The 16,082-nt window shown below is 40.7% G+C and overlaps 1 protein-coding gene across 3 annotated transcripts in view; it reads right to left on the bottom strand.

Annotated features, from left to right (window-relative positions):
- The window catches only part of PDSS2 (decaprenyl diphosphate synthase subunit 2), a 134,620-nt gene that overhangs the window by 16,226 nt on the left and 102,312 nt on the right, over positions 1 to 16,082 (bottom strand). For all 3 annotated transcript variants that reach the window (XM_068399977.1, XM_068399992.1, XM_068399983.1), the window contains exons 4-6: positions 15,343 to 15,417; positions 6,373 to 6,546; positions 4,799 to 4,930 (exon numbers count right to left, since the gene is read on the bottom strand). In XM_068399977.1, the coding sequence (XP_068256078.1) occupies positions 4,799 to 4,930; positions 6,373 to 6,546; positions 15,343 to 15,417 (381 nt within the window). The remainder of the gene's footprint in view (positions 1 to 4,798; positions 4,931 to 6,372; positions 6,547 to 15,342; positions 15,418 to 16,082) is intronic.

Raw genomic sequence — 16,082 nt, 5'->3', positions numbered from 1 at the left:
TTTTACATCAGACTGTTGCATCTGGTTTAGCTTCCTGAAAGGTATTAAGCCTGATTTGAAAAAGGTATGCACTCTTGTCAAACTTGGAAAACTTTCTAGGTCTCACTGCTTGGTTGGGGAGCTCAGCCTCTGAATGTTGGGGCTCTGGGCCCTCAAAGAATAGCATCTGCTTACCAGCGTATTAGAGACATGAATGGCCAACTCAGCTCAGCCTTCCTCCTGAACACCAAAGATCACCATGTGCCAGTAGTAAGGGGCAATACTACCATGACATTCTTCATTAATAAATGAGGTGATGTGAAATCAACTCACCTTGCCAGGAAGAAGAATCCCTGAATCACCCATGAAATGACTCGAAATGCATCAGATAAGCAGACCACAAGGGGATGGTTTAAGACAACGGTTTTGAAGTGTGTTTTCAGGATGTTTTCCAAGATCGACTTTTCTTTCTCAGATGAGGTGGTTCCTCTTACATGTGTTCCTAAAACCTATACTTGAGAAATGCTTGATAAAGCATTTGATAAATGCTTTTCTTCCAGCCCTGATTCTTCTGAGGAGGCTCAGAAAGATATGGTGAAAGGCACATGGATTATCTTGGCCTAGATGAGATGGTTCTAGTTTCTGACCAATTCCTTTTTTTAAATTACAAATGTTATGAGCTAAGATGGATTCTAGACCTGTTCTTTAAGGATTCTGCTTAATTTCTTCACTCAAACATTGATCCTTTGTACCTCACTGCTTAGATGTTGGATGCCTGCTTAACCCAGAGAATTTTTGCTCTTGTCTTGCGAGAGGTATCCTTAGGTGGCTAAAAGTGACCAACTGTTCTGCCTTTTGACCCCTAGGAAATCCTCCATCCTACACTCCTGGCTTATCTGCTAAATTTTAAGAATACAGGGCTTTCCAAAAGCTCAGGGACTGCATTCAGCAACTATTTCAACGCTTTCTCTGAAGAGGAGCATTCAAGCACTTCTTTGACTACCACAGTGTTTCCTAGGAACCATTTAGGGTTGGGTAGTTTTGTGGTGTGGTGTGGTTTTTTTGGGTTTTTGTTTGTTTGTTTGTTTTTTGTTTTTCCTTTTTTTAAGCATTTCAGGACTGTACTCCAACCCATATTCTTTTTAAAATAGCCACTTGACTAAACAGTTCATTGGGCATAGTTTTAAATGCACAAAGGCGGAGGGTTTTGGTGCTGAGGTCAGCGAGAACAGGAGAGACTCACAGAATCAACCAGGTTGGAAGAGACCTCAGGGATCATCGAGTCCAACCGTTGCCCTGACACCACCCTGTCAACTAGACCATGGCACTAAGTGCCATGTCCAGTCTTTTCTTAAACACATCCAGAGATGGTGACTCCACCACCTCCCTGGGCAGCCCGTTCCAATGTCTAATAACCCCTTCTGAAAAGAAATTCTTCCTGATGTCCAACCTGAACCTCCCCTGGCGAAGCTTGAGGCTATGTCCTCTTGTCCTATAGCTAGTTGCCCGGGAGAAGAGGCCAACTCCCACTTCACTACAACCTCCCTTCAGGTAGTTGTAGACTGCAATAAGGTCACCTCGGAGGCTCCTCTTCTCCAGGCTAAACAACCCCAGCTCCCTCAGCTGTTCCTCGTAGGTCAGACCCTCCAGACCCTTCACCAGCTTGGTCGCCCTCCTCTGGACTCGCTCCAACACCTCAACATCTTTCTTGAAGTGCAGGGCCCAGAACTGGACACAGTATTCAAGGTGCATCCTCACCAGTGCCGAGTAGAGAGGGACGATCACTTCCCTAGACCGGCTGGCTACACTATTCTTAATAGAGGCCAGGATGCCATTGGCCTTCTTGGCCACCTGGGCACACTGCTGGCTCATGTTTAGCCGGCTGTCGATCAGCACCCCCTGGTCTCTTTCCACCAGGCCGCTTTCGAACCACTCTTCCCCCAGCCTGTAGCGCTGCATGGGGTTGTTGTGGCAGAAGTGTAAGACCCGACACTTGTTCTTGTTGAACCTCATGCCGTTGGTCTCGGCCCATCTATCTAACCTGTCCAAATCCCTCTGTAGGGCCTTCCTACCCTCCAGCAGATCGACACTCCCACCCAGCTTGCTGTCATCTGCAAATTTACTGAGGGTGCACTCAATCCCTACGTCTAGATCATCTATAAAGATATTGAACAGCACCGGCCCCAGAACTGAGCCCTGGGGAACACCACTAGTGACTGGCCGCCAGTTGGACTTTGCCCCATTCACCACCACTCTCTGGGCTCGGCCATCCAGCCAGTTTTTAACCCATTTAAGAGTCCACCCATCCAAGCCCCGGGCAGCCAGTTTGTCCAGGAGGATGCTGTGGGAGACAGTGTCATAAAGACTCAAGCCTTTATGGATGATCATTCATTCATATATACATGTATTTCCATGTATACACACACGTTCACATACCTACACATTTTTTTTCCTCCTATGACAAGGCTACCCCCTATACACATCCCAAGTCCCTTTTAAGGCAGTCTCTAAATTTCATCCAAGTCAGAATCTAATCTTCTCAAAAAACATATACTCAGCGTTGATGCAACCTTCTACACCTGGATATCTGATGTATTTTGCTCCTTTCAAATGAAGAGACAAGGGGGTTTTTAAAAGGTCTTCAGCTCAGCAGCAGAAAGGTGCATATGGCTGCCTCCATTCAAAGGCCACCTTGGGAACAGCAACTGTATCCAGACCTCTGCCAAGAAAACTGTGGTGAAACAACTGCACAAGTTCTGGGCACTCCACAGCAGTTCAGGCATCCTTCATGACCTCTCTGAAGACTGCTTTCATCTAAGATACGCATGACAGGCACTGAGTCCCAGCCACATGCTTTTTGAGCAGTATAGCACTGTGGAGGCTACTAGGTGCAATGGAGCTCTCTACCTGCACTTCCCTGAACTCCAAGACCTTCCTGCAGAAGGAGGAAGCTGCCAAGAGGAGATGCTGCCTTTAATCCATTGTATGAAAGCTTATATGAGCAAAGAATGAAAGGAGAAAGCCACATTACTTAGCAGTAATTAAAGGTCCATAATGTGCCTTCCATATGCCTAGTCATAAACTCAGATACTAAGAAAAATTCTACCTGACAGGGACTGAGTGCATGGTGCATGCTTTGCCTATTTAAACCATACAAATGACACTGCACAAGAGGGTGGCTTATAAGCGTACTCTTACGAGGACTGCCAACATGAGAAAGTCTCTGGTTTGAGTGCTTGGCCTACACGGAATGTCATGCAGTGAATGTGACTATGGATGATATCTCAAAGAGCTTGTAGCTAATTAAAGGTAATTTTCCTTTATAAATCCACACAAGCCAAGAAAGGCTCCTGGACGAGGTATTCCACTTTGTATTGAGCTAAAGAAGTATTCAGTAGATACTTTTGCATAGTGCATATCACTCCCCCCCACCCCCACCTCAGAGAGAACTGCTTCACTGTTTCCATAATGCCCATTTTCGGCATGAGAATTAGTAAGCAGATGGCACTCCTGGAGTCCTGCAACCTCCTCTAGATTCTGCAGATGGGAAATTGTTTCAAAGCTTTTACACACTGTGCTGTGGTAATACTGTTATTCTCCAACTGCAATCATCCAAATCCATTTACAGTCAACTCGCATATGAGCCTTGTGTTGAGACTGTAGACTTCCAAAATTCCTCGTCACACATTATAAACTACCAGCCCCTAATTTCAAAATGACAAAAGATTTGCTTCACTTTAAGATTCCTCAACTCCATACCACTGTAAGGTTGTAGATTCTGCATATACTTCCCAAAATTTCACTGCTGAAGAGACTATGTCTCTTGCTTGTGGTACGTGAAGGCAGGCTGCAACCTGGCCATCATGAATGCAGAACTAGGCAGAGGCTCAGACTCCACACCCTCTACGCAAGTCCTGCTTTCAAACCAGCAAGGAAAGGACCCATCAGCAAGCATATCTTGAATAAATATGCTTGCACAGAGCTAGCTTCTTACTGAAGGCAGCAGCCTTTCTACTGAAAATCTGTGTAATAACTGCAGTAATTTCCACATGGTAGTCATCACTGCTGTTTAGACAGACAAAACATGTCCAACTGATGCAAGAACTCAACAGAATGCTTAGTTTTGGCCATTTTGATGTTTTCCCCTCTTTTGCTCCCTGCTGTCTTCTACAGTTATCTATTCGTGTTTCAGCAACACCCAGGAAGCTGTTCATGGACCTGAATCCTGCTATGCTATATGGTATGTAAAAAAGGTCTACACCACACAGCTATCTTATTCTTATTGCCTTCTTCATCTAAGGACTAGAGGAAAAGAACAGCTGAATTAAGAGAACAAAGAATAAGGATATCAGCTGGCTAGATCTCACCAATATTTTGTAGTGGTCAGGAAGCCAAGTCCCCCAGATCTTTCCCTTCCCATCCAAAATTACTGCTCCCAGAGCCCAGTTGGCAGAAGGAAATGTGCTCCTACCTTTCAACCACTGTAATGCAAAGTTCTCTGCTTTAAGCTGCCAGTGAAAATAGCTTTAAGCTAAGACGTGGGACTGCACAAGTAGTTCAGGGGAACAGACATATGCTCCACGCAAATGAATCTGCATGTTACACTGACATATAGAAGTTTGACTGAGCTTGACTGTCAGGTCCCTAGATTTCCCCCTCTTGAAAGTGTGGAAGAGAGAGGTGTTAAGTATTGGAAAGCAGAGCTAACCTCTATGTTGTCTCCTCCCTTGTTCTAAGTTTCTTTGCAGATTGAAAGTATAGGTAGGAAGAGAGATACAAATGGCAAAACTAGGAAATTCTAAACAATGCTTGAATTTACCTCTCTGATCTGTTTAATCCATGCCTCCCTTCCAAGGAATTCCTGATGGAGGACTGCAGGAGCAGAATTCAAACTGAAGACCATGGTGTCACTAGAACTTTCTTTAACAAATGGCTGAAGGTCCGAATGTAGCTGAAAGAGAAGAACATCTTTCTTCAATTCCCAGGAACAGTCTATACATATCCACCCACTCACCAAATCAAGGTCCATATCCTGATTCTATACCTACTCACCACTTTCTGCTTTGACACTTGTACTTTGGTTGCACTTTTTCAAGTTTAGGGGAGGGACAGGAAGAGGTTTAAAGCATTGCAGTGGCAGAAAGTTGTGGTAAAGGGAAGCATGCAGAGAATCGGCAAAGAAACGGGTAAAGGACAGCTTGCAGAGCTGGGCAAGTGATGGGACACAGCCAGGCAGGCGATTGTTCAGTGGCAGGGAGCAAAAAAATATAAAGGAAAGAATGATCCTGTCTTTGGTGGAAAGAATATCAGTTTTTAATCTGCGAAGGGTAATACATTCTACTTTTCAGTACCCGAGGAAGCTGATGCAATATGACCCTCCTTCTGACAAAAGAAACGTTACATAGCTAGGAGCTTTCTATGAAAATTGTGCAATCCTTTATACACAACTATATGTGAATGGTGAATGTATTAATATTAAAGCATACACAAAACATTAAGGCTATAGTCTGCACTAGAAACAATTAACTGGTAGAGTTGTACCTAGTAACAGCACATTTCTACGGCAGTAAAGCTGTGCTTTATAAAACCACTTCCTTCTCTTGGAGGAACTAGAAACTGTCTAAACCAACTCAGCTGAAGCAGATGGGAGGTCTGTCTGCCTGTCTCAAGCTGTATCTATACTTGCAAGTAGTGCAATACAGTAGGAGCAGATATTCAGGGCAAAACAAGAGTGCCAAGGATCTGAGTTCCACAGTGTCTGTGCTTTCCTTCGGACCAACTCTATCCGTGGACTGAAAAGACTTCTAATGGAGGTCAGAGGCCTTCTCTGAGAAATCCTACTGCTGCTGAGGTGTAGGCTGCTCCTGTCCCTATCTAGTGACCTCCCTCCTAATCCCCCAGCTATCCCCTCTGGAAGTTACCTCCACAGCAGATTGTTCAGAAGGGAATGTGTGCAGGTCCTTCAGCCACTGCAGCTCATGCCTCAGCTCTTGTGCTGCTGCAAGCAGTTGAGCCTCTTGGTACAAATTTGAGACCCAACACATGCTTCCTCCTGCAACTCCTGCTACTGAGACAGTGGCTTTAGGAAGAACGTAGGAGCAGAAAAGGTAAAGTTTTAAGCTGCTGCGGAAAGATGCACTAGAGGGATGTTAACAGAGTCTTGAATGAAATAAGCTACATTGCCAGGAGTGTGATTTTGCCAGTTCATAAGCACTGTTCATACCAGCAGTTTCTGCAAATGTCTTCACACCAGACAGCAGTCGAATCTCTCAACATCACTGACCTGCTGGCAAAAGTCTACAGCATAGTGGCAGTATACGACAGAGCTCAAGAGCAACACATCTTACAGATCTTTCTCTATTTAAGATCCCAGAACGAAAGGAAAAGGCGTACCTTATGACTCATAGACATGTGCTTTCCATACTGAAATGCCATGTCCTGAATCTCAGCGCTGTGCTTTGCTAGCTCCATTGCAGCCTGGCAGCTCTTTGCCAGCAAGGCACTATGCGACAGGAAAACCTGCTCCTTCCACGTAGATATGCCGATATCATCTGTAAGACAGTTCTCCTGAAAATGAAACAAAGGCTAACATGAAATCACCAAAACTGCAGCTGTGTCAGCTCACAGAAGTTAAGTGTGGCACGGGATAATGTGCCATGTGGCGAGTAACAAAACTCCTGGTGCCAAGGTGCCACATAAGGAAGGGCATTCTTTTGGGGATGAGTAGAGAAAAGTATCAGAATAAATACGTTAGCAGCTTCAACAAGCAACATTTTCATTTTCTGCTCAAAAACAACAATGCAAAATACATGGAGCTGTCAACAGATTCCACATAGATCCTTTTCTTAATAACTGCATCATTACACTGAACATTAACAGCTGTTTATATTCCTCCTGAGGTACTGGGGAGAAAAAGAAAAGAAAAAAGGAGAGGAAAAGGAAAGGAGAGGAAAGGAGAGGAAAGGAGAGGAAAGGAGAGGAAAGGAGAGGAAAGGAGAGGAAAGGAGAGGAAAGGAGAGGAAAGGAGAGGAAAGGAGAGGAAAGGAGAGGAAAGGAGAGGAAAGGAGAGGAAAGGAGAGGAAAGGAGAGGAAAGGAGTACATTGGCACTTCAGCCCCTTGCCAGTTACCATATACCAACAATCCCAAACAAACTTGAGAAGTCCCTGCAATCTCTCCTTTGTAGTCAAGAAAAAAATAATTACAAAAGGTATTAAAAAGCCTTACAGAACTGCACTGGAAAAATGAAGGACTGACGAAGGACTTGTACCTAGTCCACTCCCATACTAAGGATGAGGAATGACTGAAAGTATTTAAAAATAAATAACACAGTGATTTAGAAATGTCAGGTATTAACTTTCCCAGGGGACTGATAGAGATCTCAGTGATGCCTCTATTGAACTTTATCACCTTGACTGTAAGGTCAGAGATGCTCAACACTTCTCAAAATCCTTTGTATCCAAAATACTAATTTGGATTACTTTCCACAAAGTGTTTTAATTAACACAAATCCAATCCTTTCACCCCAAGCCCAAATTCAACTGCAGCTCCTTTGGCTCACAAGGTGTCAATATGCCACTATTTTACTAATGGGTCTTCAAAGCTAGACATGACTTGTAATCTTTCTCACGTACACATATTACTGTCATACCTTGAGGTACTCTCTAAAGAGGAAAAAAACAAAACCAGAAAAGACCACAGTTGTTTTGCTTAGAAAAAACTAAAATCAGTAATGAGAAGCTACAGAAAAAATTTCAAGCATATAAATGTTAAAAAGTTTGTAATTTCTCAGTTCAGCCAAATCTGTAGCGTACACTAAGCCAATAGGTATTCTTTAAAAGAGTAATATAAAAAACCCTCTTAAATAACAAGCCTTTTCCCCCAAAGTGACGTCAATTAAATTACTTCGAAACGAGCAAGAAGTAATTCTGTGTGACCCTATAGTTTTCTAGCAAGGTATTATCTGTCATGAAATCGGTAACAAATGAAATAGAATCCATCCGTTCAGCTCTAATTTTCCTCCCTTATGGATATCACCCAGAAGTGCTGTGTTACAAGGGAGAGGATAATTTGAGACTAATGGAAAAAGTAGGAGAATTCTGCAATGCCAAGTAACACAGAGCTGTATCAAAATGCCTTTGCTTTCAGACATACTATTAACTTATACAAGGAAAGTGAAGAACAGAGAAACCACATGTTTGCTATTATGCATATGATAACTTACAAAGTCAAGCCTCAACTTTCCTCATGTTTCATTTGACTGTAGTATTTTTGTTTTAATATCTTAACTCAGCCCAGAGCATGTGCAAATTCCCATGACTGGCAAAATGTCAAAATGAGCATTTAATTCAAGTAGTTTCCTATGTATCAAGTCTTTTTTTTCGACTCAGATATAGATCAATTTATTTTAAATTTAAAATCAGGAGCTCTTGGAAGACGCAACACAATCTTTTCCTTAACAACCAATCTGCTCAGTGAAAAAGCAGTATTTACTAAGATTTGCTGAAGAGATTGAAAATTGCCAGTGATTTTTATAATTATTTGTTTTAAATCCAACCAAGACAAAAATATGCTAGAAAGGTACCCTGAAACAATTTATGAAGTTAAAAAATCTTTCAGAAGGCCCATAAGTTGAAAATGTTTGCTTCCTGGAGCCTTTGAGCAGTAACAGAAATGCGGACATTATCAAATATCAACTGCAGGAACTGAAGAAGCTCCAACAGTCATTGCAAGTTGACATATATAAGGACATTAATTCTACAATTTGTTACAAAAACATATTCTTAAACAAGTTTGAATTTCATCACAGGATTGAAAATTATGGCATAAAAAGTTACTGTCCACTACATGAACATCATGTAGAAGCTTCAGGCATCTAAAATGGACATCTAACTTTAAATATGTCTCAAATGTTTGTAATTCTTTGAAGATACAGTATTGAAGTCTTAAAAACATAGGTATTGTGAATCTCTGGATTACAGAAAGAAGCCAGTTGTAAAAAGGCGTTATGCCTAGAGGGATGTGCTTTAGCATATGAGCTTGCAAGCCAAAATATAGCTGATTTTAATCACAGAAAGTCTTATGACCACATACCCCTAAAGCTTCTGCTGCTTAAGAAGGCAGAGGCAGACACAACCTTTCTTCAGCAAAGTTTTCCAACAACCCAAACGCCATTTTTTCCCAAACATAACTCCCAAGTTATATATAAACTGTCCACCAACCACTTTTGAGTTCTTACAAGGGTGTGTAGGGCAAGATCTAAGCATTATTTTAAAACATCAAGGGAAAAATGAAACTAGCTCTACATTGCCAAGTCGGTGAAATCTGACATCCTGACAGCACTTCTTATATTTGGAGAAAATTTTCACTTTTTTATAAGCTTTGTTTTGTCAGCAGTGGATATTTCAAAGGATAAATACAAAAGTGGACATTAGCTGGCCAAGAAGACTCCTAGCAGCCTTTCCTATAAAAGCCTTCTTAAACTCAATTTGATTCTAGCTGTAGTTGACAATGCTCAGACATTGGATTAACTAATGCCTATGGAGTAATCTCATTCACAAGGTCTGTCGCCAAGAAACGGGTCCAGATGAGAACTGACCCTGACACTGTTTGGGTAGCAGAAGTTGATGAAGAGAGACAAATCCCTCACCACCCCTGGAAGAAAGCAGTCAACTCCAGATACAGTTTGGGGAATGTCAGCATGGGAGTACAGGGGAAATATCTGAATCCAGCTCTGTCGATCATCATTTCCTATGGGAAATTAAGAACAGCTGAGGGTGCTCCCGTTTTACTAATGGCAAGGTCAGTTACTGTGTTGTTAGAAAGAAATTGGCTAGTTGAGATTTTTTTTTTCGTTAAGCTACTTCCATAATTTAAATTGCGTTTGAAACAATCATCTCAGGCCACCAGAAACAAAAAACTTTTAGAAAATGAAATTGTAGGACAAGATATGCAATCATAACCAGCAGGAAGGGCAGCTCTTAGTGATGGTAACAAGGATCCCCAGTACAAAAGCGGCACTTACAAAAACTCAGTTTGATTTGTCACACCAAAGGAGGTGTTTTTACGCAGTTCAGCGGAAAACATATTAAGGAAAATACGAATGAAAACTATATCTTGAAAGTGCACAAAACCATTTGCAAAACCAGGAAGGAGTAAATGTCAGAGACTTTTCAATGTAAAACTTTGGCTATATTTTTTAAGGGAGCCTTTATTTTATTTCCATACCATGGCAGCTCTTTCCTAGCCATCTGCTGTTGTACAAAATGATTGAAATGTCTGAACCACTTATATCAAGCTTCAGTTCGGTTCTCAATGGGCAACTAATCCACAGAAACACACAGAAATATTTTTAAATAGCATTTTAAAGTTTTAAATTAGGTAGTTCAAGAACTTCTATTTTACATAAATAAAATCCAATGCAACTACGAATCTCTCTACCAGTAGCAAAACATCTTGCACATGGTTCACATAAGCCTTCAACAGATGTATTCCTGCTTGCTGAACATGACAGGGCATGTTTTATTGGTCTATTAACACACGTCTCCACTGCTTTTGGAAGAACAAGGGTGTCTGCGAATGGGTCAATAATGCATGCCACCGACTACCTAACACTTTTATTGTGGCACTGCACAAAAAGCAACACACGATGTAAAAATAAAAGTTTGAAAAATTATAATAAATTTAAATATCTCTCCACATCTGTTACTTTTAAATCTCTCTGGAAAAGCTTAGTATTTAAAAGAACAAAAGCAGTAAACAAATAGCACTGGCCTTCTTTCTAGCTATGCTTTTTTTTTCCCCTGCTGACACATTTACCCATTCTTTTCACAGATGTTCTTTACTCATATTCCATATTTTATCCTTCCCTTTTGTCTTGCAACAGAAACATTTGTTTAAAAAAAAAAAAGTGAAAGCTCTGACTCTAACTGCTGCCCTGCTAAAAGGTGGTTTACACGACTCAAAATACATTTTATTTACCTCCTATGGTAAAATTTATAAGCAAATCCTTTACTTATAACATAGACTCATAGCAGTCCAGTTGATGGGCATATGCAGTATCCAAAATATTACTCCTCAAAGCAGGACCGGTGACCAAACATTGAAGAAGAATTGGTACAACTCACTGCATGTAGTCTGTATTTTGCCAGAAAAAAAACCCAACCTTATTTTCATTAAAAAAAACTATATTGCTCTAAAAGAAAAACCTGTTAATTCACTATTTGGTACAGTGAGTACTTGCCACTAATGTATTTCTTTTTAAAATTTGTTTTATATATTAGTTATACACAATTTTCACACAAGTGCATTGAAAATTTGAAAAATACCTAACAGCTCTTCTAGCCATCAGTGGAACACGTTGGAAATGGTATTGTCTTATGTAACAGGCCCATTCTGACACTAAAAAAGTATTTTGCTAATGCACATTTATCATCACCTAGATATTCTGGAGGTGAGGAAAAAAACAACCCAAGACAGTTTCCCATGAAAATCCCTAATACTTTAAGATTACAAGAATGGTCTGCCAGGTAAAGCACAAGAGCCAACATGTTCAAGTCCTGCTCTCGATTCTGCTGTTTGACCTTGAGCTTCCCTGTATCTCTCATCCCTCTTCAGCAAACTGACAGGGATGTTAAAGCATTCTTCATTAATATTTGTTAAATGGCCTGGGATATTAAGATAGAAGGTTTCTAAAAGTGTGACAGTATTCTGTGAGTTAGCAAACATTTTAGAAGCCTTCAGTCTCCTGAAAGTAGAAAACAGAGTCTCAGTGCAATGTTTTTCTGTCAAAAATAGATACCACGATCATGACTGAAGGCTAGATTAGGCAACTTTCATCTCTGCACCCACTGAAGGCACAATTTTTTACTCCCAAATTAGACCTAGATTTAGGGAAGACAGATGGGAACTGGGAAGACTGTCCTTCACTCACAGAATTTTGGGTTGCGAGGGGATTTAGCACACAAAGCTGCAAAGGTTTATCACAACACCCCTTTTTGCTCCAGCTTACAGTCCAAAATATTAGCTTAAGCCATTAATGCAATGCCTTAAACCACAGCAGCTATTTGATACTTTGAACATGAGTGGCAGCCCTAACCTTCAGGCTGTCTTTGCAACCAAAGCCTACACTTTGTAGTTTGAATTGTCACTTCAAATAAAGATAAAAAGTTAAATATTATCTTTATTTTTCCTGTTTCACACAGATCTAATGACTCACTATGCAGACAAGATGAAGAATGACCAAACAGAACGTACTAAAAGGGGATGGCTGTAGGATTGCATGGGGTTTTACAGAGAAAAAAAGTGGTGATGAGAACTGTCAAATAATTATATCCATTATATGTCTTCAGAAGTAAATAAGGTCAGTCTTGTTAGGTCAAATGATTCTTTCCTTTTTCCTACTGGGTCACCCAAATGAAGCAAACTGAAACGGTTTTTTTTTGGGTAAACATGAACTTAGGGTCTCAGAGGAGAAAGGTGAATTTTGCACAGTTATTTTTGTCTAAAGTATAAGATAAAACCATCTAGGTAGACATCTAGCAAAGCGCAAAACAACTTGGTGCTAAATTAGTCTTTTTTATGGTACTGAGGAGGTTTATAACAACAACTGCATTAAAGACATTTAACATATGAAGTACAGTTTTCCTGCCTCAAAAAAAAAAGAAAAAAAAAAAGAAAAGGTGAGAAGATATCCTTCTGCTTTTCCAAATTCAAGACATTCCCAGCAATGAAAATACCATTACTAACATCCCTGTGCCCTACTCTCAAAAAGAAATGAAGTTTGACATTTGAGATTTGGTCACAGAGTAGATTAAAGCATTTGTCTTACCTTTAGGAAACATAGTTCACATTTTTGTTTCAGTTAAATTGCAATTAAGGATGGATGGAAGACGCACAAAGGATACAAATAAGACAGACCAACAACTGACCTAGTCCATTTGGCAATGTTTGCTAAAGAGATGTTCAGGACACGAATGGGACACTGCCTCAGAAGAACAGTGCGAGGAAAGCAGCAGGGATATGTCTCACACACAGCATGGAACCAAATTTCTCAGAGGACAAGAGAAAAAAACCACTAAAGTAGATCCCACACTTGCTTGTTCTAGGTCTCATCAGAAGCCATGCGCTACCCATTATAAAGACTAAACTGTCATGTAATTTTCAGTGTCTATTACGCCACCATACTAATTGTGTTTTGAGTTAATTGGGTTCCCCTTAGGAAGGGTATACTGTACTTTCAACTCTCCTTAGACAGAAAAAAAAATCACTGAAACAAAACAAGTCTTTGCTATTTGTAATTGGGCCAGGGCAGGGTAAGCATCATGCAGCTGTGCTTAGTTTATCTCACACTTCCCTTGCAACCTACACATGTGGAGTGCTTCAGTAACGCAACAGAAAATAAACAGAAAGAGTAAGAAAAAGAAGATTAAGACCTTCTGCAGTGGCAGGAACCCAAGAGTCCACAAAATTTCTCATTCATACAGAGGCCATGGTTAAAATAAAATGCAGTTTCATTGCTGAGATTAACTTGTAGAGCTTTATTTCTACACACAAAAGAGCAGTTGCTTTTAAAAATATATCTAGGATCTACTTGTATTTAGAAACCTGCTTGAATATGGAAAATAAAATTTTAAACATTCTTTGCAAAAATCTCAAAACCATCATCTATTTTAACATATAACCCTGAGCACAGTAGTTTGGAGCAACCCTGAAGGCTGCAGTCTGTTTATCCACGGGTTAACACAGCAGGTGCAGAAGGACCGCCAAGTTCCCAACATCGCATCGCTGCCACGCTTCCATCCAAGGTCCCCTCCTGAGAGGTGCCAGAGGATGGTTCTGCACAGGTCATCTCTGCCACGCTGCCTGGCGAGCCCGCGGCCCCAGGCATCTTCTGAGCATGCCATTATCGCTTTCCTGCTAGAGGCTCTCCTTCCTCCAAGGGAAGAGCTCAGCTCATCAGCGTGATCGCCACTTACCTAACTTGTTTCAAACAAAATGAGAGGGATAAGCTCAAATGAGGTTAGTTTTAGTGATGCCTTTGCTGCTGTAGAGCAGGAGAGACAGATACTGACCAATGGAGTCACTGGGTGCAGCAGCACCCTCCCTCCAGGGACCAGCCACAGTTAGCTGACGGCACTTCCACAGCTTGATAGTCTCTGCTCACCCACTGTGGTTTGGCTGGTGCACAGCCACCAGTGCAGGTATCTCCTGTAGTGGTAACCCATGTGATCAGGGCTTCCACTATGGTATTAATTTTGCTACATACTACAACACGACAACAGTAAACCAGAGCTGCAATCTAAATACACAACAAATACAAATGAATTCATATATTTCTGCAATCTTCAAGCCATTTCACCTACTGAACATTAAGATGCAGGTCTCTGAGGCAAACTAGGCACATGAGACAACGTTGCTAAATCTATCTACCTCTGTGGATTTCAAGATAGATATTCCATATACACACTGCTCATCATTCCCATACAGTGAGAACTTGCTATCATAAAGCCTGTAGAAGTCATGGCAACTTTAAATTACCGTTTTTTGCATGTGTTAAGATACAGTCATAGCAAATGAAAGAAAGAACTCTTTTTTGCTCCAACATCCTGCCCAAGAAAGCCTACTTCACGAAGTGTCTCTACAAGTTGCCTTAAGAATTCTAGTAAAGACAAAAATACCTAGATCTAATTTGACCAATTTTCATTACAGTTCTTGCCGAACAATAACACAGTACGTCTGTAACTGCCATTGAAGAAATATAAGATCATTTGGTGTGAAATGCTGGCAGCCGCTGCCTTTGCCCATGTCGACTCCTGCAATGTGTGCAAGGTGACTTTTGGTGGAGAAGAGTACAGTTCTACCCTCCTACCGCTTCAGGACAAAACTGATGTTTAAACTATCAAAAGGTGAACACTCAGAAGAAGAAAGGACCTGATAGAAGTCTGGGATGAAGCATTTTGTAAACATCTTTGGGCTTGGGAATGAGAGATTTAACATGTAAATATTAATGATGTTGACAATATTGTAATAAATGCCTCACACAGAACCTTGACTAGAAACCTCTGGAAGTGTTTGCAAAGCCCATAAGTAAGACATGTCTACAGCCCCTGGTAATAACACATGATATTATTTTATTAAGCACTCACAGAAATAAAATAGTCCCTCCTTGAGCATTTCTAGAAACTTCCATGAGAGTTCACAGGTGTCACAACAATGTTACTGCTGAAACTCACTGGGACTACAGCTAATTCTCTTCCTCCCTCTCCCTCCTGCTTTTAAACAGATTAGAAAGTCATCACATTTATTGTAGTCACACATTAATATCACCAAACTTCTTGGGTATGTAAAACTACTGAAATTCTTACCTCAGATAATTTTGAGTTTTCATAATATACACCTTGAACTAAGTCACCAATAGCACTTGAAATGAGTTCCACAACCTGTAAAAGAAAAGGAGAAAAAGCCTTACATCTCTAATTATCACCAAACTTACTAACAAAGCTACTGCCAGATTTCCAGAGATAAACGATCATAACTTTCCTTGCAGAAGGCTAGTTGTGAAAGACTGCAGGATTTACTGGGATATATTCTGCACAAGCATGATCCCGTCTCTCTGCTAAAGCCTCTGCTACACTAACTCTTCTATCAAAGTTTTAAGTTAATACAAATGAAAACAAGACTTCTTTTTTTTTTTTTCCTGAAGTGTGAACTATGGAGTGTATTCTCACAAGGACGTTCACCGAACTAATAAATCCCAGTTCATGAATATGAGACAGTACCTCATCTGGGCTTTGTTTTGTTTTGTTTTGTTTTTTTTTCCTGCCAAGTAAATACTTCACAATACCTCTCATTGGGAGCTGTTAAAATTCTAATCTTTGTGGCTAATACAGAAAAGTCAGAATCCATAGAAAGGTAACCTTTCAAATGTGATCATTTGGTATTCGAGTGCCCTGGGAATGCACTGTGGATGTATTTAGTGCATGGCCTGAGGCTCAGCTGTACCACATACACCGAAAGTCTGCAACACGGGAATGTTTAAATCAGATTTATCAATCTGTATTATCTTCAGGGTTCAGACTTTTTATTTTATTCAAGCGAAGCCTAA

The sequence above is a fragment of the Nyctibius grandis genome, chromosome 1 (genome assembly GCF_013368605.1).
Source record: "Nyctibius grandis isolate bNycGra1 chromosome 1, bNycGra1.pri, whole genome shotgun sequence".
NCBI lineage: Eukaryota > Metazoa > Chordata > Aves > Nyctibiiformes > Nyctibiidae > Nyctibius > Nyctibius grandis.
Note: the sequence above shows the minus strand (reverse complement) of the source record. Positions and strands in the feature narration are given on the sequence as shown.